Here is a 27,572-nt window from a genome sequence, read left to right as displayed (position 1 = left end):
AAAAACTTGAGCCGCTTTAGGATAGCTTTTTCTAACGCATGACTACTGTATGTGGCCCAAAGCGGTCATACGTACACATGCACGGCCGCACGCACAACGTTTTTTTTGATAGAGGAAGAAAAATAGTGTATTTAAATAGACGGAGTGCCAAAAAATTTTAAATAAATAATGTTGTAGGGAGAACGTACAAATACCGTAAAAACAAAGATATTTACGCACGACAAAATTGAAATACACTGAAGTCAATTTTTAGGCAGATGTGGCAAAACTGAATTTAAACACACTGGGTGAACAAAAATTAAAAATAGCTAAATTATTTTTCAGGGAAAACGTACAAAAACCGCAGCAACAGCGATTTTTACGTACGAGTAATTGAAATACACGGAAAACAATTCGTAGACAGAAGTTAGCGTGTGAGTGAGTGAGTGAGAGAGAAACAGACATATACTAAAGGAAAGGAACTATCACAGAGGGTGAGAAAGAATATGCATAACCTAGAGAAACTGAGAATGAGAAAAAGAGAGAGAAGAGATAAATAAACAGAGAGAGAATCGGTTGAAAACTGCAGAAGTTTTTAGAGAAAAAAACCGGTTTCTTGCTTTACGCGGGGATCTCTGGGCAAAATGTTATAGTGTATGACCATCCTTGGCACATAAATAATGTGCGTGTAAAGTTTGGTGAAAATCGGTTTAAAACCGTAGAAATGCATACGTACTACACACACACATACATACATACATAGACATCCTTTGTTTTATATATATATATATATATATATATATATATATATATAGAGAGAGAGAGAGAGAGAGATGTAGCACGATATGTATGTATGTATTGAAGAAATAAGCCGTTAAATTAAACTAATGAAATATAGTATGTAAAAAGATTGAAGAATTAGAAATCACTTTCTGTACCTTAATATTCATATGTTCATACGCATACACTCTCCCCCCTCTCTCTCTCTCACACACTCACACATAATGAGAGAAGCATATACAGATATACCTACATGCTGAGGTCGACTTTATCTTTCATCCTTTCGGGGTCGATGAAATAAGTATCAGTTTGAACACTGGGGTCGATGAAATCGACTTACCCCACTCCCCCGAACATGCCGGCCTTGTGCCAAAAGTAGAAAGGATTATATTTGTAAATTGCTCTAAAGTGATAATTATTACATTTCAGCATAAAGTCGGGAAGAACTCCTACCAGTGTACATCTTGCGAAATCTGGAAGAAATTTTCCCTGCCACCTCCTGATGGTAAGTTTGCTTTTTAAGTTTTTTTTGCTAATGTGCCATATCCTTCTAGTGGGTGGGGAGAATGGTTGATAGAATAAATACCAATCAATGTATTGGGTAAGGCGTTTTCATTTCATTGATTTTATCTCCTCTAAAATACATGTCTCTCCACCTTCGTAAGAATTCAATTGTTGTTATTGTTATAGTCTAACCTTAATGTGACGTAGCGGTTAGGGTATTCGTCTCACGAACCTAAGGTCGTACTTTCGAAGCCCGGTGGCGCGTTGTGTTCTTGAGCAAGACGCTTTATTTTACAGTGCTCCAGTCTACTCAGTTGGTAAAAATGAATAGTACTTGTATTTCAAAGGGCCAGCTTTGTCGCAGTCTGTGTCACGCTGAAAATCCATGAGAACTACATTAAGGGTACACGTGTCTGTGGAGCGCCCAGTCACTTGCACGTCAATTTCATGAGTAGGTTGTTCCGTTGATCGGATCAATTGGAACACTCGTCGTCGTAACCGACGGAGTGCCAGCTTAACCCTAGATCAGTAAACCTATAGATGATCAGAGACATTCAGTACTACTCGTGATAATTTTGTCATTTCAGACAGTAGTTTTATTTCATTCCAATTTCTGGTAAGGCGGTGATCTGACAGAATCGTTACCATGTTGGAGAAAATGCTTAACGGCATTTCTTCTGGCTCTTTAAGTTTTAAGTTAAAATTCCACCGAGCTCTACTTTGCCTTTCATCCTTTCTGAGTCGATAAAATATAGTACCAGTCAAGTGCTGGGGTCGATGTAATCGACTTGTTCCCCACCCCACTCTCTTCAAATTTGTTGGCTTTGTGACAGACCGACATCCTGTTCAGAGGAATGTTGTGATCTCGGTCACTTATACGTCATGTAAATCAGGTAACCGTCCTATCCAGTACTAAGGATTAAAAAAAAAGCGGTGCTCCAGCATGATCATAGCTGAAACGTATAAAAGAATAAAGCAAACTGTTCTATTACTTTTTTTTTCGAAAGAGGTAATGAGTAAGGGATTTGATTGTGTTTTTTCAGTTGAGCGACAGCAACAACTTAAAGCTCTCTCACTGACTTGAATTGGAAATCAATATTTAGCGAGGTAGGACGGTTAGCTGGCAGAATCGTTAGCACGCCGAACAAAATGCTTAGCGGTTGTCTTTACGTTCCGAGTTATTCCGCCGAGGTCGACTTTGTCTTTCATCCTTTCTGAGTCGATAAAATAAAGTACCAGCCGAGTACTCAGATCGATGTAATCGACTTAGTACCTTCCCCGAAATTTCTGGCCTTGTACCAAAATTTGAAACCAATATTTTGCGATGGTGGAATGGTAGAACCATTAGAAAACCGTACTAAATGCCAGGTCAGTAATTAGTATAATTTCCTAGTTCAGAATCTGCAGGATAGAGTTTATGTTTCTTTTTGGTGTCCGATGAAATATACTTGGGTTGATTGAATCATCTAATTTCTTTCCCTGCAAATAAATATGACCTTGTACCAATGTAAGAAATTGATATTTCGAATTAGATTTATTTCAGTATTTTCCCAACGGTGTCCCTCAACGGATATCTTGATGCACCGCTCATTAAATAAAAATATTAAATTATGCTAAAAATACTATATATATATATCAGAGGGAGAGATGGAAATTCGTGCCAACAGTAGCCAGTGAAAACGCCTGATGCATTTCGGCCTTTTCCATGGTGCGTAGTCGCAGCCAGTTACATGTTTGGGCAAGAATTCGTCGTCCCTGATATAGGAAATAAATTGAATAAAGCATTCACTGATGTTGCGAATAGTTATCCGGTTGATATTTATCTGGTACGTAGTTACTGCAGTATTTGTCCTAGGATAATATCTCATGGATTTGATGTGTTAAAAATACAGTAAATATCAAAGAGAGTCGAAAATTGATCCCATAGCGAATATCAAATTATATATTACAAAATCCATGTTAATGGCTGAGCAAAAGCTTGTTATTAATAATTGAAGCTTTTTAAGTTCGTTATTCATAATTGTATTTATACACAAGTATCATTAATGTAGTTTTTTATTTACATATTTTTTCTTAATTTTTAACTTAAACTTATCGTTCTTTAAAACATTCCATGCCAATTGCACCAATAACTGGTAACTCACATTTACTTAAAATTGTTTGTTTCCCGTCTTTTTTTTTGTTCTAGCTGTCAAACCTACTCTTGCCCCCTGGGGAGAATGGACTGAGTGTACAGTGACTTGTGGGGCCGGATGGCGGTCGAAGTACCGACAGTGTCCTACATGCAGGCCCGATGATTACAGAAACCGGCTCTTCCAGCCTTGCATGATCAGAAGTTACTGTCCAGGTAAGAAGCAATTGCACAGGGGTTTTTGTTTTTAACGTTTTTATTGTTTTGCAGAATAAATGCGGCGAGGTGGCAGGAATGTTAACGCGCCGGACGAAATGCTTAGCGGCATTTCGTCCGTCTTTACTTTCTGAGTTCAAATACCGCCCAGGTCGACTATGCTGTTCATCCTTTCGAGGTCGATAAAATAAGTACCAGTTGAGTGATGGAGAGAGTGAGCTAACGTACCGCATATACATTTGATCACTATGAACAATTCATTCGGCAAAAAGCTGAACGCTCATACGTTGTATTCGACGGAAGAAGCCATCACCATTGTCATTATTATTATTATTATTATTATTATTATTATTATTATTTTGTGAAGCCCCAAGGCAGCTCTGATCGAGCAGAACTATGACTGAAGGCGTTCCCATCGTGACCATTCCATATTTTTGTATACCAGTGACTACAATGTCGAATGCTTTCTTCATGTCATAAAAATGAGTAGTGTGTGATTTGAGGGAGATCGAACGATCTTGTTAAGCAGCAACAACGTTTGCTTGAAAAGTTTGTTCATGCTTCTTCTTGGTTGATGGCATTTTGAGAGATTAAACTTTGTTATAAAAAAAAAATAACAAAGACATACAGAAAAGTAAACACGCTGTAAGGTTTCGTAAATAATTCAAAACGAAATAGGAACGATATATATATATATATATTCTTTTTTTCTTTTACTTGTTTCAGTCATTTGACTGCGGCCATGCTGGAGCGCCGCCGTTAGTCGAGCAAATCGATCCCAGGACTTATTCTATCGGTCTCTTTTGCCGAACCGAAAAACACACCAGTATCTGTTGTCAAGTGTTGTTAGGGGCACACACACACACACACACACATGCACGCACACACACACATATACGAAAGGGCTTCTTTCAGCTTCTCATAAGGCTTTGGTCGGCCCGAGGCTATAGTAGAAGACACTTGCCCAAGGTGATACGCAGTGGGACTGAACCCGGAACCAGGTACTTACCACACAGCCACTCCTGCGCATATATATATATATATATATATATATATATATATATATATGTATATAGATGTATATTTATATAATGACTGGTGTAGCAGCATCATAGTCAACTGCTACAAAGGTAAAGGTGACGCTTTAGATACAAATAATTACAGAGGCATCAAGCTGTTAGATCAGGTTATGAAAGTTACAGAGAGGGTCATAGCCCAACTAATTAGGGAGCGAATCAATTTAGATGAGATGCAGTTTGGGTTCGTGCCAGGTAAAAGCACTACTGATGCCTTATTTCTAGTGAGACAGTTGCAGGAGAAATACCTAGCTAAGGATAAACCTCTGTACCTGGCTTTCGTTGACATGGAGAAAGCCTTTGACAGGGTCCCCCGATCCCTTATCTGGTGGTCAATGAGGAAACTTGGGATAGAAGAATGGTTAGTGAGAGCTATGCGAGCCATGTACAGAGATGCTGCCAGTAAGGTGAGGGTTGGAAATGAGTACAGCAATGAATTCCGGGTAGAGGTAGGGGTCCACCAAGGTTCCTTCCTCAGCCCCCTCTTATTTACCATAGTCCTCCAGGCAATCACAGAGGAGTTCAAGACAGGTTGCCCCTGGGAGCTCCTCTATGCTGATGACCTTGCCCTAATTGCGGAGTCACTTAGAGTTAACCTAGCTAAAACCAAAATCCTAATAAGTAGGAAGGTAGATAAAACACAAACCCCTTCAGGTAGATGGCCCTGCTCAGTATGTAGAAAAGGAGTAGGTAGTAACTCTATAAGATGTACCCGGTGCAAGCTATGGACACATAAGAGGTGCAGCAACATCAAAGGCAGGTTAACTAGCAAGTTAGTTTTTGTTTGTGGCAGATGTTCAGGTGCAATAAAGACTGCAAACAAACAGGAAACAACTTCTATCTCATTCCAGGGTGAAAAACTAGAGGTAGTCGATAGCTTCCGCTATCTGGGCGACCAAGTTAGTAGTGGGGGTGGGTGCGCTGAAAGTGTAGCTGCGAGAATAAGAATAGCCTGGGCAAAGTTTAGAGAGCTCTTACCCCTGCTGGTGACAAAGGGACTCTCACTCAGAGTAAAAGGCAGACTGTATGACGCATGCGTACGAACAACCATGCTACATGGCAGTGAAACATGGGCTGTAACTGCTGAGGACATACGTAAGCTCGCAAGGAATGAAGCCAGTATGCTCCGTTGGATGTGTAATGTCAATGCGAATACCCGTCAGAGTGTAAGTATCTTGAGAGAAAAGCTGAACATTAGAAGCATCAGTTGTGGCGTGCAAGAGAGACGATTGCGCTGGTATGGACATGTGGTGAGAATGGAGGAGGATAGCTGCGTGAAAAAGTGCCATACCCTAACAGTTGAGGGAACCCGTGGAAGAGGTAGGCCCAGGAAGACCTGGGCTGAGGTGGTGAGGCAAGACCTTCGTACATTGGGCCTCACCGAGGCGATGACTACTGACCGAGACCTTTGGAAATGTGCTGTGCGTGAGAAGACCCGGCAAGCCAAGTAAGATCGTTGCCAGTGCCCCTGGACTGGTTCTTGTGCGGGTGGCACATGAGATGCACCATTTTGAGCGTGGCCGTTGCCAGTACCGCCTGACTGGCTCCTGTAGGATTTTCGAGCGAGATCGTTGCCAGTGCCCCTGGACTGGCTTGTGCGGGTGGCACATAAAAGACACCATTTCGAGCGTGGCCGTTTTCGTGCGGGTGACACGTAAAAGCACCCACTACACTCTCTGAGTGGTTGGCGTTAGGAAGGGCATCCAGCTGTAGAAACTCTGCCAAATCAGACTGGAGCCTGGTGTTGCCATCCGGTTTCACCAGTCCTCAGTCAAATCGTCCAACCCATGCTAGCATGGAAAGCGGACGTTAAACGATGATGATGAAGATGATGATATATATATATAGATGTATATATATATAAATACACATACATAGATGTATATACATATATATGTATTATATATATATATATATATATATATATATATATATATATATATATACATGTGTGTGTGTGCGTGTGTTCGTCACGTTGTTGAATGGCAGGTGGGGGAGGGGAGGAGAAGAAAACACAGAAGTAAAAGAAAACCTTGTATCTATTAAGAACCAACGCAACTTTCGCCTAAGTTTGAAAAAAAACTTATAGGAATGTAAACAAGAGCGAAACGAAAAGTCAGAAAGCAATAAATAACGAAAGAAAGAATCCGTCTTAACGTATCTTCATGTTAATGAGTCTTGCAAACACAAACATTTGCACAAGAATTTTGAAGATGGTCCAAGTCAACGTGGGAGTAGCTATACTTTCGGTAAACCTGCTAAAAATACTAACCAAATCACCTCCCCCCCCCAATTCACAATATTAAGGCAGTTACAACAATAGCGTAGTTAGGCTGGGGAGTGCACCCCAAGCGGCCCTTTTTTTTAAGGATGATACTTTTGAGTCCGCTGCATAAGGAGTAACTGGGAGTGTGGAAACCTCATAAACTTGCCCCAGGTGCCACACACACACACACACACACACACAAAAGTTAGGCCACTCGGTTACAAGCTTTTGACAGTGGGAAAGTCACTCTGCTAAAACTGGATACTGAAATGCTCAATATTTATGCTGTTGAAATTAGCTATAATTAAAAAAGAAATTTTAAAAAAGAGAAGAAATATGAGGATCTTGACAAGTAATTGAACGTCTATTATTATTGTATGGTCCGCTAAGAAACCTTTGTGAATCTTAATAGTAATGTTTTTATTTTATTTTTATTCGATGTAAAAATGTAGTATTGGTCAAGATTAAGCATCGCTTCTCTGCTAGAATCAAGATAAAATGATTTCATCAGCGTTACGTATTTTTACATATATAGGATATTTGTAGGTTATTTGGACCAACGTTTAAAAAAAGGGCATAAGAAAAACGGACAAAGAAAAACAAACTTGCTAACTCTAGTTTCGTTTTCGCACCTGTCCTCACCCACGGTCATGAATGTCGACGATTGCGAATTCAAGCGACCGAAATCACCTGAATTATGGATATGTAATTAAAATGTCGCAAAAAGTCGAAAGACGAATTCAAGCCGAGTCAATCGGAATGAGACCTTGGGAGTAGACCAAGAGCAAGATGGTTGGATAATATCCAAAATCTCAGTTGGTCATGCTTGGAAATCTAACCGGAAAGCGTAGTGACAGATACTTCTGATAGGGCTCTATGATGTAGATGCCTGTGGACTTTTACTCCCTGGATGGATGGTTTAAGTGCTATTTTTTATTTGTTATTCAGTCTAACTACTACAACCGCTCCCCACCTCACGCCACCAAAAGGCTCCTATAAAACCAGTAGAATGTTGGGGGAACAGCTTGAATCTTCGAATAAAATAAAATGATAATGCAATAATAGTTACGCTTGAGAATCTAACCGGAATGCATAATATCGACTGCTTCTGATAGGACTCTATGGTGTAGATGCCTGCGGATTTTTACTCCCACGAGCCCCTCAAGAGTTGTGGACAGACGACATGGATGGATGGTTTAAGTGCTGATTTTATTTATTACCCTGTCTTACCAGCATAACTGTTCCCTCTCCCCACGCCGCCAAAAAAAAAAAACCGATAAAGCTAGTAGAGCTTGAACCTTCGAATAAAATAAAATAATAATGTTTGAAGGGAAAGGATTAGTCGAATATCATCAACCTCACTACTTGACTGGTACTTATTTTGTCTCTTTCCTTATTTTATCGACCTCAAAAGGATGGAAGGCTAAGCTGACCTCGCGGGAGATGGATTTGAACTTAAAACGTAAAGAGCCGAACCAAGCGCCAGAAAAGCATTTTGTTTGACGCTCTTAAGAATTCTACCAACTAACAATCTTCTGAGTAATAACAATTTTCTAATATAGACACAAGGCTAGAGCACAAGGCTAGAGGGGGCTAGTTGAGTACAACGAACATCTGGAAGAAAATAGAGTCCTTTCATATGCAAGCGTAAGTGCAGAAGTACCAAGGTTCAACTCCTGATAGATAGAACTGTACTAAAAGACTGCAAGAGGAGGAAAAGTAAATTAGCCATGTCATGGGTCGACTATCGTAAGGCGTACGATATGATCCCACATTCTTGGATTATGGAATGTATGAACCTATTTGGTATTGCATCGAATGTTGAGCGATTGCTTGGAAAAAGTATGGCGAATTGGAGGACAGACCCGACATCATACGGAAGAAGTTTAGGGAAAGCAGAAATTAGGAGGGGCATCTTCAAAGGGGACTGCCTGTCACCACTGATCTTTGTAGTGTGCTTGATACCACTAACAGTGATTCTGAGGAGAGTAAAAACTGGGTATGTATTCAAAAGCCGCCAATAAAAAGTCAACCATTTGTTATTCATGGATGACCTCAAACTTTATGGTAAAGATGAAGCCCAAGTCAGTTTCCTCGTTGATACAGTGTATACCTTCAGTGCTGATATCAGAATGGAGTTCGGACTGAGAAAGTGTGGTGTGTTAGTCTTGAAGAGAGGCAAAATCAAATGTATGGACGGGGAGGTTATGAAGCAGATAGAAGAGACGGGCTATAAGTACTTGGGGATTTTGGAAATGGATAAATTGATGGAGAAAGAAATGACAGAAAAATTTAAGGTGGAGTACATGTGCAGACTGAGATTGATCCTTAAGTCGAAATTAAACGGACAGAATTAGATCGAAGCTATCAACACATGGGCGGTTTCACTCCTTAGATATAGAGCAGGGGTAATCGTAAGGCTTTCAGAATCGTCTTTCATTCTCAAAGACGGCAGTTCGTGGAAATTTGGGAGATTTGGATGCTATATTTACCAGACAAAAACATGTAATACCCAGTAGCAGCAATAGTAGTGGTAGTAGTAGTAGTAGTAGCAGTAAAAACAATAGCAGCCTGGGTAAGAAGTGGAACCTATATAGATTGTACAGACGTTTACAGACGTCACGGTTCTACGATTTACATTTGTATTGTTTTAATAATACAAGACTGTGTTTCGTCTGCTGATTTTTGTTTGTGTAGCTGGTTCTAATTATCATTCAAGACTGATACAAATGCACCCCACCCTCATACACACACACACACACACACACACACACACACGCAAGTTAAAAAAAGCGTATAGTAAATGCACAAACAGACACAAAATGGCAAGTTGAAAAACATATAGTAGATGCAAAGACGAACGGAAAACACACACAAAAGGACCCCAGCTCCTCATCAGTTATCGGCTAAAGGATCAAACGCAATTTCGCGCCTTTAACGATAATACCGAACCCTTCTGATGGCGAATATATATATATATATATATATATATATATATATATATATATATATATATATACACACACACACACACATACATACATGTGTGTGTGTGTGTGTGTGTGTGTGTGTAATATTTTATTTTGGTCGAGTCAGTCTCAGCTATTCTTGAGTTTCGCCTATGGGTGCACAGGGTTTTGGGGCAAGTTACAACTGAAGAAATAATCCGTCATTCTAAAGGCACAAAGTCTGAAATTTTGGAGCTTCTTTCAGTTTCCGCCAACAAAATTCGCACACAAGGCTTTGGTCGGCCCGAAGCTATAGTAGAAGACACTCGTCCAAGATTTCACATAGTCTGACTGGACCCGCAACCATGTGATTGGGAAGAAAGATTCTTGCCACACAGCCATGTCTGCACCTTTCGTTTATTTTTTATTTTATTTTATTTCATTTCATTTTGATTATGTCACAAATACTTTATATTTTATTGGCATGGATTTTCGAAATGAAATCGACAAGAACTGTAATGAACTATTTATATATATATATATATATATATAATTTTGTTTTGAGAAGCGTCGAATGTATTTCGTACTGTACAGACGAGAAGATGAAAACCGGAGAAAAATTGGGTATTATTTTCCGTCTTAAAAGGGTAATGATACCCAATATTTTGCTGTTTTCTGCGTGCGAAATATTACCTTCTTCTCTGTACACACACCCACACGTATATTTATATCCTTTTCTTTTTCAGTGGATGGCAATTGGGGTCCCTGGTATCAGTGGAATCCATGTACTAAGTCGTGCGGTGGAGGCCGCCGCTCTCGAACTCGGGCTTGTATCTATCCACCGCCGGCAAACGATGGTAAAGATTGCGTTGGCAGCAGCGTAGAGGAAGCCGCGTGCAATACGAAACCGTGTCCAGGTAAGTTGAAACTAATGATTTATTTGACTCTTTTGAGAAAACGCGTGGCTTACTGGATAGGGTATTCGGCTCACGATCATAAGGTTGGGAGTTCAATTCCCGGCGACGCGTTGTGTCCTTGAACAAGACACTTTATTTCACGTTGCTCCAGTCCACTCAGCTGACAAAAATAAGTAGTATATGTATTTCAGAAGTTCAGCCTTGTTACATTCTGTGTCACGCTGAATTTCCCTGAGAACTACGTTAAGGGTACGCGTGTCTGTGGAGTGCTCAGCCACTTGCACGTTAATTTCACGTACAAGCTGTTCTGTTGATCGGATCAACTGGAATTCGCGTCGTCGTAACCAACGGAATGCCAGTTATGTTAACTCTTTAGCCCAGTGTTTCCCAACCTATTCCCTACTAGGCCCCACTATAACTTGCCAGAAAAATGTACGTTCCACCAGTGATTAGGAAACCCCCCCCCCCCCCAAAAAAAAACTTCGTTTTTAATATTTCATAATTATATACATTCCTTAAAGAAATATCCACACTAAGGCATTAGAATAGGGCTATACTGTAGTAAACAGTCTTCACACAGTATGCTTAGCTGGAGTGATTAGTTCAGCTAGACTGAGTATGTTTATTTATTTATGCGCCTTTTTCCAAGCCTAGCCAGGCTCATGGGCCCGGTTTCTATGGCATATGTGTTCCCCCAGCTGGACGGGACGCCAGTCCATCGCAGCGTTACTCAAGAAACAGGAAGAAAGAGTGAGAGAAAGATGGGGCGAAAGAGTACAACAAGGGTCCCCCCCCCCTGCCGGAGCCTCGTGGAGCTTTTAGGTGTTTTCGCTCAATAAACACGCACAACACCCGGTCTGGGAATCGAAACCGCGATCCCCCGACCGCGAGTCTGCTGCCCTAATCACTGGGCTATTGTGCCTCCACAGAGTATAAGTGTAGTATATATAAGACTGAGTATAAGTGAAGTATATTTGATGTAACAAAAAGACTTTCACAATTCCATGTCTCACTAAAAAATTTTGGATTCCACTCCCCACCACGATTTCCCCAGGCCTCACCGGTGGGGCGTATGCCCTTCGTTGAGAATTCCTGCTTTAGAGAAACAGACTGACTCAGTGTGTACAGCTCTTCATTTCTATTCTTGATTATAGATACTTTCCTCCGCTTACAGACCGTGAAGTAAGAGACAAGCAGCTAACAAATGAAGACTGCAGTGAGGTTTCGACTCCCAGTCAAAACTAATTTGTTCGACAGACATCATAACCGTTTTTTTTTCTTTTTTGTTAATTGCTCCTTGGAATGCTTTTAATGAGCAAACATAAGATCAAAGTTGTACCAATCATGACCACTTCGTCTTTCTCTCGAACATGGAGTAATCTTGGACTACATTATCCGAAATAAATCAAACCTTTTTATAACGATAAGGTGTAATTTGGTAGAAATTGGCTGCTATCTTTCGTACGTAGTTGTAATGGGGGGGGGGGGGGGAAACAACAAGTTTATGTACAATATGATACATTTTTTGGCGTCGAAAAATAGAATTGTTTTGAGAATAAGCAACTCAGAGATGCCATCCACAAGAAAACAAGTTAAGCTAGTGTTAAAATTTTTAGCGTTAACATATTTTAAGTTAGTGTTAGCACATTTAATGCAAGATGCTTTAAAAAGCTAACAAGAATTATTTATGTGGTGAAGAAGGAACAAACGTATGCACATATAACCTGGCACTCTGTTCTGTGCTTTCATCAACCACAATTCTAAAATATGCTTACTTTCATCTAGCTTGGCATTCCATTCTTCTTTTAACCTCTAATCTGATATATGTTCACTTAAATATAAATTGACGTTCCTATTTTGTCTGAGTGATGATTCATTACTTATCCATTAATATCCATACAGAACCTGAAAGTAAGTTACTCTGATTTGAAGGAACATTTATTATTACGCAATCAAACATTCGTGTGCAGACTAGTTTTGTATATTCATTGCATACACATAAGCACACATGTATGTATATACTTAGTTTTAAAGTGTTTTAGAAACCCTTTATAACAATATAAGTTAGAAATAAAAGAGTGAAAGTAAAACAAAAATAAATGGTTATACTGTTTCCTTTAGTTATATTTCGGTTTTAAAAAACCCCTTGTCAAGAAAAAATAAAACAAGCTTTACTCTAATCTACAGTGTACAATATGCGCAACTGGTATCTTTAAATAACATTCAAATAAATATCTCTTTTGTTGAAAAATATTTCGAGAAATATAAGTAGGATATTATTCTTTTCTACTCTAGGGACAAGGCCCGAAATTTGTGGGGAGGGGGCCAGTCGATTAGATCGACCTCAGTACGCAACTGGTATTTAATTTATTGACCCAGAAAGGATGAAAAACAAAGTCGACCTCGGCGGAATTTGAACTCAGAACGCAACGGCAGACGAAATACCGCTAAGCATTTCGCCCGGCGTGCTAACGGTTCTGCCAGCTCGCCGCCTTTTAAGTAGGATATCATTGTCTCCGTCAAAGTTACATTAATGCATCTTCTCACCACTGTAATATTGGTGTGGCTTGGTTGAGGCCACTCCGGCTTCATATACGACCGATTCCACGATACATGCCGGTTCTAAAGAGCATGCTTCAGTCAACAAACAAGACATCATGTTTGACTGATATGTTGGCAATAAGTCTTTTCATGTTAGAACACAGCTCTTGCTGAATTTTGCATTGCCTCTATTTAAAATCTTCCTATATCTATGAATTATAGGAAAATGCTTATGTAGAAAGATAAGCAAATCTTTCACCTACACTTATATTATCACTTATAAGTTAAAAGGCGTGCTAACAAGATATTTTTTCTGTGTGTGTGTGTGTGTGTGTGTGTGTGTGTGTGTGCGCGCCCCTATACTGAAAGGGCTGCATGTTGGATATGAAGGAAATTTCTTCTTCGAAGCTTGCTGTTCATTAAAATCCCGTTGTACTACGGGACCGTCTTATGAAAAAAATTTTTGATGGAGGATAGGCAAGAAATCATCGACTAATGTCATTGATTGGGTTTCTAAATACTATAGATGTGGCAGAAGTTTTTCTTTATATCCCTTAATTTTACATTAGACTTATGGGACGGTCTGTAAGTATCTGGTTCTAAACTGAATGAGACGTCTAAGGTTTAGAGTGATACACACACGCGCGCACATGATGACAAGATGTTTGGCGTAAGGAAGTCATTTTACTACTTCAATTTACAATTGTTTCATCTTAGTTTAATGCAATCAATCTTGAAACATTATGTAATAATGTATGCAGTTATTGATCGCTGTCTATATTTCATTCATATATATGTGTGTGTGTGTGTAGAAAGGGATCTCGGTCACAAATAGTAGCCACATTTCTCTGAATTGCACGCCACCATCTTAAAAAGGAACAACATATTCAATAATAGAGACCAGGTTACTGTATGTATGAAAACAAATAAACAACAAAATCAGGCTGCTTCTTTCTGGATTGCTTTTCATCATATATCTGACTTAAGGATAAAATTCAGTAATTGTAGTGATGAGAAGAAAATGATACTAATGGCATCTTTTTAATCCTTTTGTATTTTGTTTGTGTTTTATATTTTCTTCTTGTCATATTTCAGTTAATGGAAGGTGGAGTAACTGGACCCCATGGTCGACGTGTAGTGCAAGCTGTGGAGCAGGTAGTATGAAAAGGGTTCGGAAGTGCGATAATCCAGAACCTAAGTACAGAGGTAGACCCTGTGGAGGATCCAATTATCAAGTCAAAAAATGTGTCAAGATCAAATGTCAACGTAAGCTATTGAGATTTTCCTAATTAAAAGAAGAGAGAGAGAGAGAGGGGGGTAGGGTGAGGGAAAACAGTAGTAATGAACTATCATTTTACATATTTGATAAATTTTCCAGTTATATCTTCAGAATGAAGGAGATATAACGCCCTAAACCTAAAATAATTTTTAATCTATTGAAATTATTACCTTTTTGAAAAGGACACGATGGAAAACTATGAAATTTAAACTGACTAAAAATTAGATGAGAGTATGCAGAGAAGTTATGACCAATCTCGATTCCTACTGCATATCTCTATTTAGCTTTAGTAAATTTAAAATTTGGAGTTCTCTCCCTTACAACCCTTCGAAAGAATATTCATTAATGTGACTTTTGTCTCAATAAGTTATTACTTCAAGAGATAAAATTTTATCTTCAGCTTACATCATTATGTATGTTAGTTTACACTCAACTTTATTTAAACTTCTCGAATTTCCTAGTGTATGAAAGACCTTTATGGTAGCTTAATCAGAGAAGGGAAGACAGCGTTTATGAATATCTTTTATCTTTTACTTGTTTCAGTCATTAGACTTCAAGAATTTTTAGTCGAACGAATCGACCCCAGTACTTATTTTTTTTAAAGCCAGCTACTTATTCTATCGGTCTATTGGCTGAATCTCTAAGTTACGGGAACGTAAACACACCAACACCGGTTGTCAAGCAGTGGTGGGGGCAAACGCAGACTCAAAGACACACACACAGATATATATATACTCGATGGGCTTCTTTCAGTTTCCGTCTACCAAATCCCCTCATAAGTCTTTGGTCGTCCCGAGGCTGTAGTACAAGACACTTGCCCAAGGTAGCACATAGTGCAACTGAACCCGGAACCATGTGGTTCTGAAGCGAATTTCTTACCACACATTCACGGCTGCACAAACCAAAGATGTGACCCAAAATACTTGCAGAAGAGTGGACTTGAACTCCGTTAAAGGCACACATGAAGAATTTAGTCTACCATCCAAAAGCTCAGAACACAAAGAGCTTGAACAACTACCACAAGGTATCTCATTCAAGGCTCAAATAATCCCCCTCTGAACTGGTAGTTTACTTTATCGACCTCGAAATGATGAAAGAAAACTTGGTCTCAACGGAATTTGAACTTAGAGCACAGTGAGCCGGAACAAATTCCGCAAGATATTGTGTCCTACACTTTAATGTTTCAGTCAATTCGCTACACGGAAAGGCTATGGGACTGTCCTTTTCTTCAGACCATTTTCCTGGGCTCAGCAAATAACGGGAGCGAGGAGAACGAGTAAACTATAAAGAAACGATAACAAGACGATAGAAAATCTTGCACACGTTCGAACGTACACTAGCACCTCCCCACACACAAACAATATATCAAATATACCAGCCTCCCATCTCCACGCCACCGATGTTATCGAAGAGAAAGCAAAGGCTGATACAGCTTGGCACCAGGGACGTCACAACTCATTTTTACTATATACATATACTATTAGCATTCAAATTCATTAAAAGTCATTCTTCTCGAAAACAAAACATTTTGCTTTATATAATCTTTTTTCTTTTTTTCCCCCCCAGAGGATGGAGGCTGGTCACTCTGGAGTTCATGGAGTCCATGTCCAGTCACATGTGGTACAGCATTTCGTATCAGAAACAGAGAGTGCAACAGTCCGAAACCACTCTATGGTGGTAACTACTGTAGAGGACCCAAAACAGAGAAACTTGAATGTCGAGGGAGAAGACCTTGTCCAGGTAATATCAGAAGAGTTTTTAAATTTAGCTTTACGTTTTTGGTCGACCGTGACAGTGAGAGTATGAAGTGTGTGTGCGTGTGTATAACGGACTTAAAATTAATATTGGGGTCGATTTATTTCACTAATACTTTTCAAGACGGTGCTCCAGCATGACCTCGGTCGAATGAGCAAAACAAGTAAAAGATAAAGGTTACAAAAAAATAAACACACTAGCTACGGCGGTACATATTCTAAAATTCGAACGATACAGAGAAGATTAGCATGGCCCCTGCGCAAGGATGACACGCAAATTCGTGAAGCGTTCCATATTTTTTTCACGGCGGTGCATCAGCATGGCCGCAGCTCTAAGCTGAAACTATAAACGATAAACACTCATCTGAAGAATTATACGATACAGGGTGTTAAAGAAAAGGGAATTAATTTGCCATTTCTTCTTTCATATTTTTAATAATTATAATTGTATAAACTCAGAATCAGTAAATTTACCATTTTGGGAACATCTGGTCTGTAACATATCTAGTCTTGTAGAATACTTAGTTATTCAACAAAACTGAACCAAACTCTTCAATGTGGTGATTGAAGGAAGTAAAAATTAAAATATTATGGTTCTCAGAGCTGTCTACACGCAATAAATCAATCCACAAGGAGATTGCTGTAACAGTACGCAAACCAGCTGATGAGTTTTTCGATTAGATGCTAGGTCATAGGTGTTGAAACCCGAAACCAATTAACCACCACCAGAAACTTCCTCATCAAGAAATACAGACCGCATAGACTGCCGCTCTCTTCGTTCAAACTATATCACTGGCACTCGCTTACGACGATGAGGGTTCCAGTTGATCCAATCAACGGAACAGACTACTCGTGAAATTAACATGCAAATGGCTGAGCTCTCCATAAACACGCGTACCTTTAACGTAGTTCTCAGGGAGATTCAGCGTGATACAGAATGTGACAAGGTTGGCTCTTTGAATTACAGGTGCTACTCATTTTTGCCAGCTGAGTGGACTGGAGCAATGTGAAAAAAAGAAGTGTCTTGTTCAAGGGCACAACGCGCCGCCGGTTTTCGAACTCACAACCTTACGATCGTGAGCTGAATACCCTATCCACTAAACCACGCGCCTTTACTCTTTCAAGCTAGGATGAAGGCATCGTGTCTAAGAACGTCGTGAGATGGGCCGATTGACATTGCTGGCTGTTCTTTTCAGCAACACATTCGATATCTTATTCGCAAGGTATAGAATAGACCAGGGGTTTTCAAACTTTTTGACTTGCGGACCCTTTTATATTTCAGGCTTTACCTTAGGGACCCCCTTATAAGCGCTTATGAAATTTATACATAAATATTTGCTTAAAATAACAGATATTTTTACATTTATTTATTTAACACTATTTAACAAAGAGGTTTATTGTCAATTAAAAGATTTCGATTAAAAAACATATAAAATCAAATTGCCCATAAAAAGTATTTGCTGTCCATGAACCCCCTTGCGGACCCCCTGTGCTCCGCGGACCACAGTTTGAAAACCCCTGGTATAGACGAAATTATTCAACAGAAAACTTAAAATTTTCTTTGAAATTACCCAGCACCTTTGATTAATTGCCTATGTTCACACTCTACCTGTCTTTTTTTTAGTATCCATACACGGAAGCTGGTCAAACTGGAGTGCGTTTGGTAGTTGTAATACTCGAAGATGCAGTGGTATCCGCGGCTTTAAAACTCGCCATCGAACATGCACAAAACCTAAACCACGTCATTACGGCCGTCAGTGTCGTGGTCGATCGATAGAGAAACGTGAATGTTATAACAATATCGACTGTCCAGGTAAGTCAGTCTGTCTGTGGACTTTCTCCTTTTGATTTTGCTTTCTTTCTTCTTTTTTTTTTATCACACATTGTTTCTCTGGTTATTTCTTTTTTGCTATTCCTTGTGTCAATATTTCATTTTCTTAGGACGGCGAGCTGGCAGAATTGTTAGCACGCCGGGCAAAATGATTAGCAGCATTTCGTCGGTCTTTACGTTCTGTGTTCAAATACCGCCGAGATTGACTTTGCATTTCATCCTTTCGGAGTCGATAAAATAAATACCAGGTGAACACTGGGGTCAATGTAATCGACTTGACCACTCCCTCGAACTTGCTGGCTTGTGCCAAAATTCGAAACTAATATTTCATTTTCTTCTCTACTTTTTTCCTTTCTTTCGTTCGTTCGTTCGTTCTTTCTTGTTTGTTCATTCTTTCTTGTTTGTTCATTCTTTCTTGTTTGTTCATTCTTTTCGTTCTGTCTCCTAAAAAAATCTCCTTCGAGCCCTACAGGCTCATGAAGCCAGAGCTTTTCCGCATTCTCAAGGCGTTTATACAGGGTTGGCTAAACGTCACCTGACAGTAAATCAAAACCATTTAATTCCATGATTAAGTTGGTGTTTAATAACGGAATGAATTTAATAATTTCATATATATATATGTGTGTGTGTGTGTGTTCTCTTGTCTCGACATATGGTGGTTGTAAACGAAAATCACCGTTAAACAAGTTATGTTGTTCGCTTCCAGTCTTTCATGAAAAACATGTCTGACCTTTTGGAAAGATTGCTTTATCTGGAAACAGATGAAGGTTGGCAACAGGAAAGGCACCTGACCGTAGAAAATCTGCTGCCACGAATTCTGTCTGGTCCATGAAATCATGGAAAAGTGGACATTAAATGCTGCTGTTGATGCTGATGATGATTTTAGCTGAGATAAAATTACAACTGATTTTGATCTTTCAACGTGTGACTCATGTGTGTTGCCGTAACCTTATCACTGATAATGTTCAGTTCCTGGTCTTGAAGCAAGACTAAGATTAATAACATCTGCTTTCATCTGAAGGAGAGGGAAGATCGTGGTTATGTTGTAGAATCATTTGAAACTATATGATGGAAGAATTTTACCCACCCCTTAAATATCTGAAACTGACAAAGTTATGAACAATTTGAATATGGAGCGATCACGTTTTTTTTTTTTTGGTGCAAAAACATTTTTAAAAAAACTGTTAGACATAATGCATAGCTAAATTCCAAGGTTACTTAAACATCCTGTTAGTTTGTGCCAGCTATAGTTACATTTTTGCAGACATAGATATCTGCAAATGGTCCATTATTTATTATTAGGTTTACTGTTTTTAATGATGTGAGAGCTTTTTTTTCCTTCTAAAGTATTGAGACTTGTGGTTGTTATTCTAAGTTTAAGTCGAAAGCAATCAGGAGTTGAGTATGTAAATTGGTTTCAATTATAGGCTGTTGGCAAATTTTGCCGTGATCGACATTGTCTTTCATCCTTTCGAGGTCGATAAAATAAGTACCACTTCAGCACTGGGGTCGGCAGCAATACGATGTCTGTGGTTTTCAAAGGTTGCAGCGAATGTATTTTTGCTTTGTCTTCACTTTTGAAATATACTACTACTGTGGCAAAACATTTCCCTCTGGTCAGGTATTCTATGTCCTGCCAGATCGGCTGCAGGCATTTTTCTGTGGCTTCTTTTGGTGCTTTGTCCAGTTTCTTTTCCTTTACAATAAGAGTTTTCAATACGACTATTTTTTAAATCTGATTTCCATAATTTATAATCACAATTCATTCTATATCAATTAAGATCGAAATATGTATACGTAGATCTTCAAATATAATTTATGAAACAATTTTAATTTGGACATGTTTGATATTATTGAATATCTAATTTTTTTCTTTCTACATTTTCCTTTTAATATCGCGTATTAAAAAACGAAGTGGATGGAAAATGGTGTCACTGGTCACAATGGATTCGTTGCACAGTTGCGGAGTGTACTTTACCTTTTGCTATTGAAAGACGAGTGAGAAAGTGTGCATGTCCGAAACCTCAACACAAAGGCGCTCCATGTCCTGAAGGTAAGCCATTTAATTCTAATTGCTCCATGGAAATAAGTTCAAATATTTGAGATAGAACAACTGTCATCAAGCGGACAGAGATAAATATTCGTTCATTAATATGACTCAACCTAATGCTAAAATACTTTGGTTCCTCTCTTCCTGTCATTCTCTCTCTCTCTCTCTCTCTCTCTCTCTCTCTCTTGGAAATTCCAAAAAATATAAAAGTTACGAGGGGTTATATTGGCGTGCATAAAGTAGAATTCCGCCAATATTTCATTTGTTTACAGTTGACAACACGAGCTGTCACGCACAAAATGACAGCCTCCAAATCCTGTTTTCTGATTGTGTAACTTAACACAAAAAAAAAATTCTGGGAAAAGTAAATTATCTCCTGAGATTCAGCGTGGAAAATTACATCAATACACTGAATTTTAAAATTTTCACTAAACTTGAAAAATTCCGGAGGTGCAGCCAAACAGAAAAGATCCGAGCCCAACAATCCAGGGTAAGAAGTCACCAAGTTCATATCGTTATATGTTGTTTCTATTCTATAGTATGTTTATTTACGGCCGTTTGAGAGTTAAGTAACAATATAAATACAATTACACTAAAACAAGATTAGTTCTTTGAATCCAAGAATATATTTCTCCTCTAGGTGCAGTAAGTATCTTGAATTAAATGTACTGCTCGCAATATTAGTAACAGTACATTCGCCATTGCACATGCGCTCACAGTCAGTGCTTCCCAACCAAACAACCTACTAACCAACTTCTCAAATACTTATCACATTCATATGCCAACTGCCATATCTGCTCATCTCGTATGACATTCAACCAAAGTGGATTGGTAGAATCGTTAAAGCTTTAGACAAGCTGTTTTGCAGTTTTGGGTTACAGGTAGTGGTAAGCTGCCAAAATGTTAACAATCGATTTGCTTGATTGCCAACAGCTTAACTAATTCCCTGAATTGCGAATTTTTAAATCTTTTCTCTGGCCTACACGTTTTTATAAGTTTTTCCTAAACGTTCATGCTTGCTTTGAAAGTTTTACTTTCATTTCATTATGTTCTAAGCAATATAGAGTAGGGGTTTTCAAACTTTTTGACTTGCGGACCCCTTTATATTTCAGGCTTTACCTTAAAGACCCCCTTATAAACGCTTATGAAATTTATACATAAATATTTGCTTAAAATAACATATATTTTTACATTTATTTATTTATTTAACAGTATTTAACAAATAGGTTTATTGTCAATTAAAAGATTTCGATTAAAAAACATATAAAATCAAATTGCCCATAAATAGTATTTGCTGTCCATGGACCCCCTGTCTTGTCCTTGCAGACCACAGTTTGAAAACCCCTGATATAGAGCATTCCTTTCACAAGCCTCCGGCGGCTGAAAAGGGTTGAGAATGTGTATCATACATGATACATAAACTGAAGGGAAGTATGTACTGTGTATTACAGATAGTGCATTGGACAGGCAAAATTGTTAATCAAAGATTCTGTCAAAAAGATTCCATATTTGGCATAAATATTGCTTCATTAAAATATCTCTTCATTGATGTTTTAAAATAGAGGGGAACCGCCTTGAAAATTTTTTTAGTCGAATGAATCGACCCCAATACTTATTTGTCTTATGCCTGCCACTTATTTTATCGGTTCCTTTCGCTTCACCGCGAAATTACGGGAATCCAAACACACCAGCACTGGTTGCCAAGCTGTGGTAGAGGATAAAAAGAGACACAAAGACATACACATACTTGTGTGTGTGTGTGTGTGTGTGTGTGTGTGTGTGTAGATACCCAGTTTCATGCCTTTATATAAATATATATATATATATACACACACAATTGCAGCTTGGAAGGTTTGTAAGCCATTTAAAACACACAAAAACCGTTAGATTCACTTCAACATTTAAATTCAATTTGCCAAAATATTTTCGTCGCTCTGAGACCGCGACCTGTCAGTGAACAAGTCGCGGTCGCAAAGCGACGAAAATATTTTAGCAAATTAAATTTAAATGTTGAAGTGAATCTAACGGTTTTTCTGTGTTCTCAGCCAAACCACCCAACCCATGCCAGCATGGAAAGCGGACGTTAAACGATGATGATGATCATCATCATCACAGATGTAAACTGAGTTACGATAGGTGATTAGTTAATATGTATTTCTGTGAAAGTAACTCTAATTGCTGACGTAAACTAACTAAAGGTACTACTTGAGAGGGACTTAAAATAGAAAAGACTGAGTTCCGACGATTAGCTTAATTCTTCGAAGAATATACAGCATTCTTGAACAATACGTTGTCAGGTATTAAAAGTACTGCTCACATTTCAGGAATTGAGTGTCTGCTTTATATATACTCTTGCACCCAAGCTGACATTCCTATCAACCATACAAAATAGTTTATAGCGCACATGTGCATGCACGCACATGCACGCACACACACACACACACACACACACACACACACACACACACACACACACACACACACACACACACTACTACTACGTTTTCATCTTTTTCTCCTTCCATATCTTTCCAGGTGCCGATGAAGAAATACGGAAATGTGCTGAGCGACCTTATTGCAGAAAGTTGGGTAAGAACTAGAGCCCCACCATTCTAACTAAAATATTTAAGTTTGTGTTATCATAGAGAATACAGTGAATGTTGAAAAGCTAATTAGAAATAACTTTGTGGTGAGGAAAATACAATATTAGTTAATAACCAATATTTCTAAAATTCATTCTGCTAAGTATGGGAGATAACTCCAAGCATGTTCCAGTTTTTGATATACCTGGCGTTAATAATGTGGTTCATTGACGGAATCATTAGCTCGTTAGACAAAATGCTTGGTAGCATTTCATCCATCTTTATGTTCTGAGTTAAAATTCTTCCAACGTCGACTTTGCCTTTCATCCTTTTGGAGTCGATAAAAGTGGAGTACTGGTGTCAATGTAATTGACTAAACCACTTCACCAAAATTTCAGTCCTTGTGCCTGTAGTAGAAAGGAATATAAATGGTGTTAATGAAGCGGTGACCTTGCAGAATAGCTTGCATGCTAGGCTTCACGTTCTGAGTTCAAATTCAGCTGAGGTCGACTTTGCCTTTTATCCTTTTGGGGTCGATAAATTGAGTACCAGTCAAGTACTGGAGTTGATGTGATCGCTTGTTCCCACCCTCCCACAAAAATCTAGGCCTTGTGTGTAGAGTAGAAAGGATTATGATTATCATTAATATTATTGCTAAGGCGGTGAGCTGGCAGAATCGTTAGTTACACCAAGCAAAATGCTTAGTGGTATTTCGTCTGTCTTTACGTTCTGAGTTCAAATTCCGCCGAGGTCGACTTTGCCTCTTATCCTTTCGGGGTCGATAAATTAAGTACCAGTGAAACACTGAGGTCAACGTGATCAATTAGTCCCCTCCCACAAAATTTCAGGCTTTGTGTCTGTAGTAGAAAGGGTTGTTATTATGATTGTTATTATTAAAGCAGTTAGCAGGTAGAGTTGTTAGCACACTGGACAAAATGCTTAGTGTGGCATTTTGTCCGTTCAAATTCCTCCAAAGTCAACTTTGCCTTTCATCCTTTCAGGGTCGATAAAAGAAGTACCAGTCAAGCACTGGGGGTCAAAATAAATGACTAGCCCCTTCCCCAAAATTTCAGGCCTTGTGCCTCAAATAGAAAGGGTTATTATTATTAAGGCGGTGAGCAAGTAGAATCATTAGCAAGTTGGATAGAATGCCTAGTGACATTTCTTCTGGCTCTTTACATTCCAAGTTCTAATCCCTCTGAGGTCAACTTTGCCTTTCATCCTTTAATATTTTCAACAGGTCGCTTTCATTTCCTGTCAACCGAATCCACTTATAAGGATTAGGTTATCCATGGGGATATAATAGAAGGCTCTTTTCCAGGGTGCCATGCAGTGGGACTGAAGTTAAAATGATGTGGCTGGGAGGCAAACAGTCATGCCTACACACATAAAATCAAAGAGGCCCTAAATAATCCATACAAAATTATAATGGTGGATAGCAAGATCATTAGAGGGATAATCCCTCACAGCTGTTTATCACAGTAAGGCCAAAAGCCTTTAACAAAAGAGAGGATATACTTATTAATGTATATATATTAATGTACATTTTCAGTTTCCAGTCATAAAACAACAACAATTAGAACAACAGAACTTACTGAACAATATCTTATAGAATCAACATTGCATAACCTAACAACTATGGTAAGTCTATTTCTATAGTCTCATAAACTATTTCCATTTTTACCTGTTTTCAAGCAACTTAATCATAAAATTTTTCTTCAAAATTATTCATTTTCACACTTTAAACATGTAATCCATTTGTTCATTTCATGTCCATTTCTTTTCGTGCTAACATAGGTTGGACGTGGACATATAATTTTCAAACGAAGAACCATGCTCAAAACGTCTCGCCCCGTTCAAAACGCCCCGTTCAAAACGCCCCGTCTTTTTTCCATCTTAAACAAAACATCAACCCAATACATTCACTGTGCTTGCTCTTTTGACTTTCTTAAACAGAATTACCCATCATGACTACCAGTCTGATAAGGGTACACCAGGCACGTGCATCACAACCATATCAGTGTGACATGGTGATCGCATATCAAGATTAACAGCACATGACTTTGCATGTGGGACCCAGTTAGAATTTTCGTCAGGTCAAGTAGCCCATCCTGCTCAAAAGGTCCCTGAATAAGGCTTGTTTAAGGATGTTGAATGAAATACCCATGTTTCAAGAGGTGAATTATCCAAACCCCAAAGAATTCCCCTCTACTTCCACTTGTAATCAGAGATGCACATATTGTCAGCCATCAAAGGACATGATCAACTGGTTAAGGTCAAACAACTGACAAGCAAATCTGTGGTATTGAGTAGAGTATTTGCTGTAGCCCATTTTTTATACCAAGACAAAACAATATACATGATAACACCTCCAATCAGATAAGATCAGAACCCATGGGAACCACTGTCTAGTACTGCATCAGGGCATTTATTATTATTATTATTATTATTATTATTATTATTATTAAGGCAGCTAGCTGACAGAATCATTAGCATGCTGTGTTAAATGCTTAGCGGTATTTTGCCTGTCTTCGTGTTCTGAGTTCAAATGCCGCCAGGGTCGACTTCGCCTTTCATCCTTTCAGGATTGATAAATTAAGTACCAGTTACACATTGGGGTCGATGTAATCAACTAATCCCCTCCCCCAGAATTTCAGGCCTTGTGCCTACAGTAGAATAGATCATCATCATCATCATCATCATCATCATCATTATTATTATTATTATTATTATTATTATTGTTCAGTAGTTTTATTTTTATAACATGCTTTCACTTCACTACCGAGCGCAGCTCTGTGTGCCTTGGGTATGTGCTGTGGTTTGCTGTGGTGCTCTTATGTTTACTGTATTGAAAGTGTTTTGCGTAGAATGTGTGCAGTACCCAGTAGTGCAATTTTCTGTATGTTATATATATTTGTAAGTCCTGGTGTTTTTGTTATGTATTTGTCTGAATATTTTTTTATTATACCTAAGGCACCTACTATGATAGGAATTGTTTCTGTTTTTAGATTCTACATTCGAGTTACCTCTATTTCCAGGTCTTTGTATTTTGAAAGTTTTTCCATTTCTTTTAGGGAATATCATTATCATTATTATTATTGTTATTATCTTTATTATTACAGTGGCCTAAGACTAGCACCGAACAAGTTTCTACTTTGAATACTTCACTCAAACCATAAACAAAAGTGATCTTTATTTGAAAATGGGTTAGTATTTTTTCTTTTATAAAAATGCATGTGTATCGTCATCATCATCATCTTGTCTACTTTTCCATGCTTGCATGGGTCAGTCAAAATTTGTTGAGGCAGATTTTCTATAGCTGGTGTTCTTGTGTTTTTTAACCCTCACCTATTGTCAAGCAAGGTAACATTTCTCTTAGTCCTTTGGGCATGAAACAGTACAGTGACTGGATGTGCTTTTTATGGAAGACAGATAACAAACCCCTCTTGTGTGGCAGTGAATCTTATATGTATACCATCATTATCATCATCACCATCATGTTACATCCATGTTCCATACTGGCATGGTTGGACAAAAATGGCCTCTCAATTGATTAGCATGAAGTCACTCAACAACACTTTCTTACTCTCTGGCCCACAGATGTAATGTCACCACTGTATGCCTTTTCTATTGCTAGTACAGTATCGTGTGCTTCTAAGACTGACTCATTTCATGTTAATTCTTCCACAGTTTTATTTCTACCTTACTAATTAAAATTTCTATTCTTGTTTTTTTTTTTCTCAAGGGTTTCCTAGGAACCAAGGACAATTCTGAAGAAGAAGTTTTGATTTTTTTTTCTTTTTGAACTTGGTTTTAAAGGCCTGGCAGTAGCTGTGACAAGCACCAACTTCAGCAGTGTATATAGTTAGTAACCAAAACTCATGATATTGCTGTTAGCAAGGAGATTTAATTCAATGTGTTACAGCTTTTCAGTACTTTGCTATAAGATATTTACATATTCACAACTGCTAAGATTGAAACATGCTCTCCCACATCCATTCCATTCATTTAATTAAAGTTTTAGATTTGCATGTTTTCAAATTAAAAAAAAAAAAAAGCAACAAGATAAAACAAAACAAAACAAAACAAACAAAACAGAATTATATACTTTCATTACTTACCTTCAAAGTATATCAAAATGAAGACCCATATACTTGGATCATGCTCAGATTTTGGGGGCTGCATTTTTCATATTGCACAAGGAACTCCAATGACATTAGTACTTGCTATTCATAGGCATTTCATGGTTGACAGTGGACTTCTATTATTATTATTATGATTATTATTATTATTATTATTATGATTATTATTATTATTATTATTATTATTATTATTATTATTATTATTATTATTATGGCAAGCTGGCAGAAACGTTAGCATGCCTGTTGAAATGCTTAGCGGCATTTCGTCTGTCTTTATGTTCTGAGTTCAAATTCCACCGAGGTCAACTTTGCCTTTCGCCCCTTTCAGTGTCGATAAATTAAGTACCAGTTAAGCACTGGGGGTCAATGTAATTGACTTACCCCCCTCCCCACAAATTTCAGGCCATGTGCCTTTAGTAAAAAAAAGTTATTATTATTATCATTGTTATTATTATTTTTATCATTATTATTATTATTATTATTATTACTAAGGAAGTGAGCTGGCAGAATCATTAGCATACTGGGCAAAATGCTAGCAGCATTTCATCCATCTTTACATTCTGAGTTCAAATTCCG

The 27,572-nt window shown here is 38.3% G+C and overlaps 1 protein-coding gene and 1 non-coding gene across 3 annotated transcripts in view; both read left to right on the top strand.

The window, feature by feature from the left end:
- LOC106875657 (coadhesin) overlaps window positions 1-27,257 on the top strand; it is a 55,997-nt gene extending 28,740 nt beyond the window's left edge. The window contains exons 3-13 of one of the 2 annotated variants that reach the window (XM_089338067.1): window positions 1,189-1,264; window positions 3,452-3,610; window positions 10,647-10,817; window positions 14,454-14,624; window positions 16,204-16,377; window positions 18,016-18,204; window positions 20,138-20,275; window positions 22,808-22,861; window positions 24,407-24,495; window positions 25,977-26,060; window positions 26,600-27,257. In XM_089338067.1, the coding sequence (XP_089194193.1) occupies window positions 1,189-1,264; window positions 3,452-3,610; window positions 10,647-10,817; window positions 14,454-14,624; window positions 16,204-16,377; window positions 18,016-18,204; window positions 20,138-20,275; window positions 22,808-22,861; window positions 24,407-24,495; window positions 25,977-26,033 (1,278 nt within the window). In that variant the 3' untranslated portion in view covers window positions 26,034-26,060; window positions 26,600-27,257. Of the gene's footprint in view, window positions 1-1,188; window positions 1,265-2,265; window positions 2,632-3,451; window positions 3,611-10,646; window positions 10,818-14,453; window positions 14,625-16,203; window positions 16,378-18,015; window positions 18,205-20,137; window positions 20,276-22,807; window positions 22,862-24,406; window positions 24,496-25,976; window positions 26,061-26,599 lie in introns of those variants that run through there. The other variant, XM_089338068.1, reaches the window with a different exon arrangement.
- Window positions 16,589-16,692, top strand: LOC128250379 (U6 spliceosomal RNA). The gene has a single exon (XR_008266408.1). It is a non-coding gene; the product is annotated as a U6 spliceosomal RNA (small nuclear RNA).
- Window positions 27,258-27,572: the final 315 nt, after the last annotated feature.

This window comes from Octopus bimaculoides, chromosome 20 (assembly GCF_046866305.1).
Source record: "Octopus bimaculoides isolate indiv1 chromosome 20, ASM4686630v1, whole genome shotgun sequence".
Classification (NCBI taxonomy): domain Eukaryota; kingdom Metazoa; phylum Mollusca; class Cephalopoda; order Octopoda; family Octopodidae; genus Octopus; species Octopus bimaculoides.
Note: the sequence above shows the minus strand (reverse complement) of the source record. Positions and strands in the feature narration are given on the sequence as shown.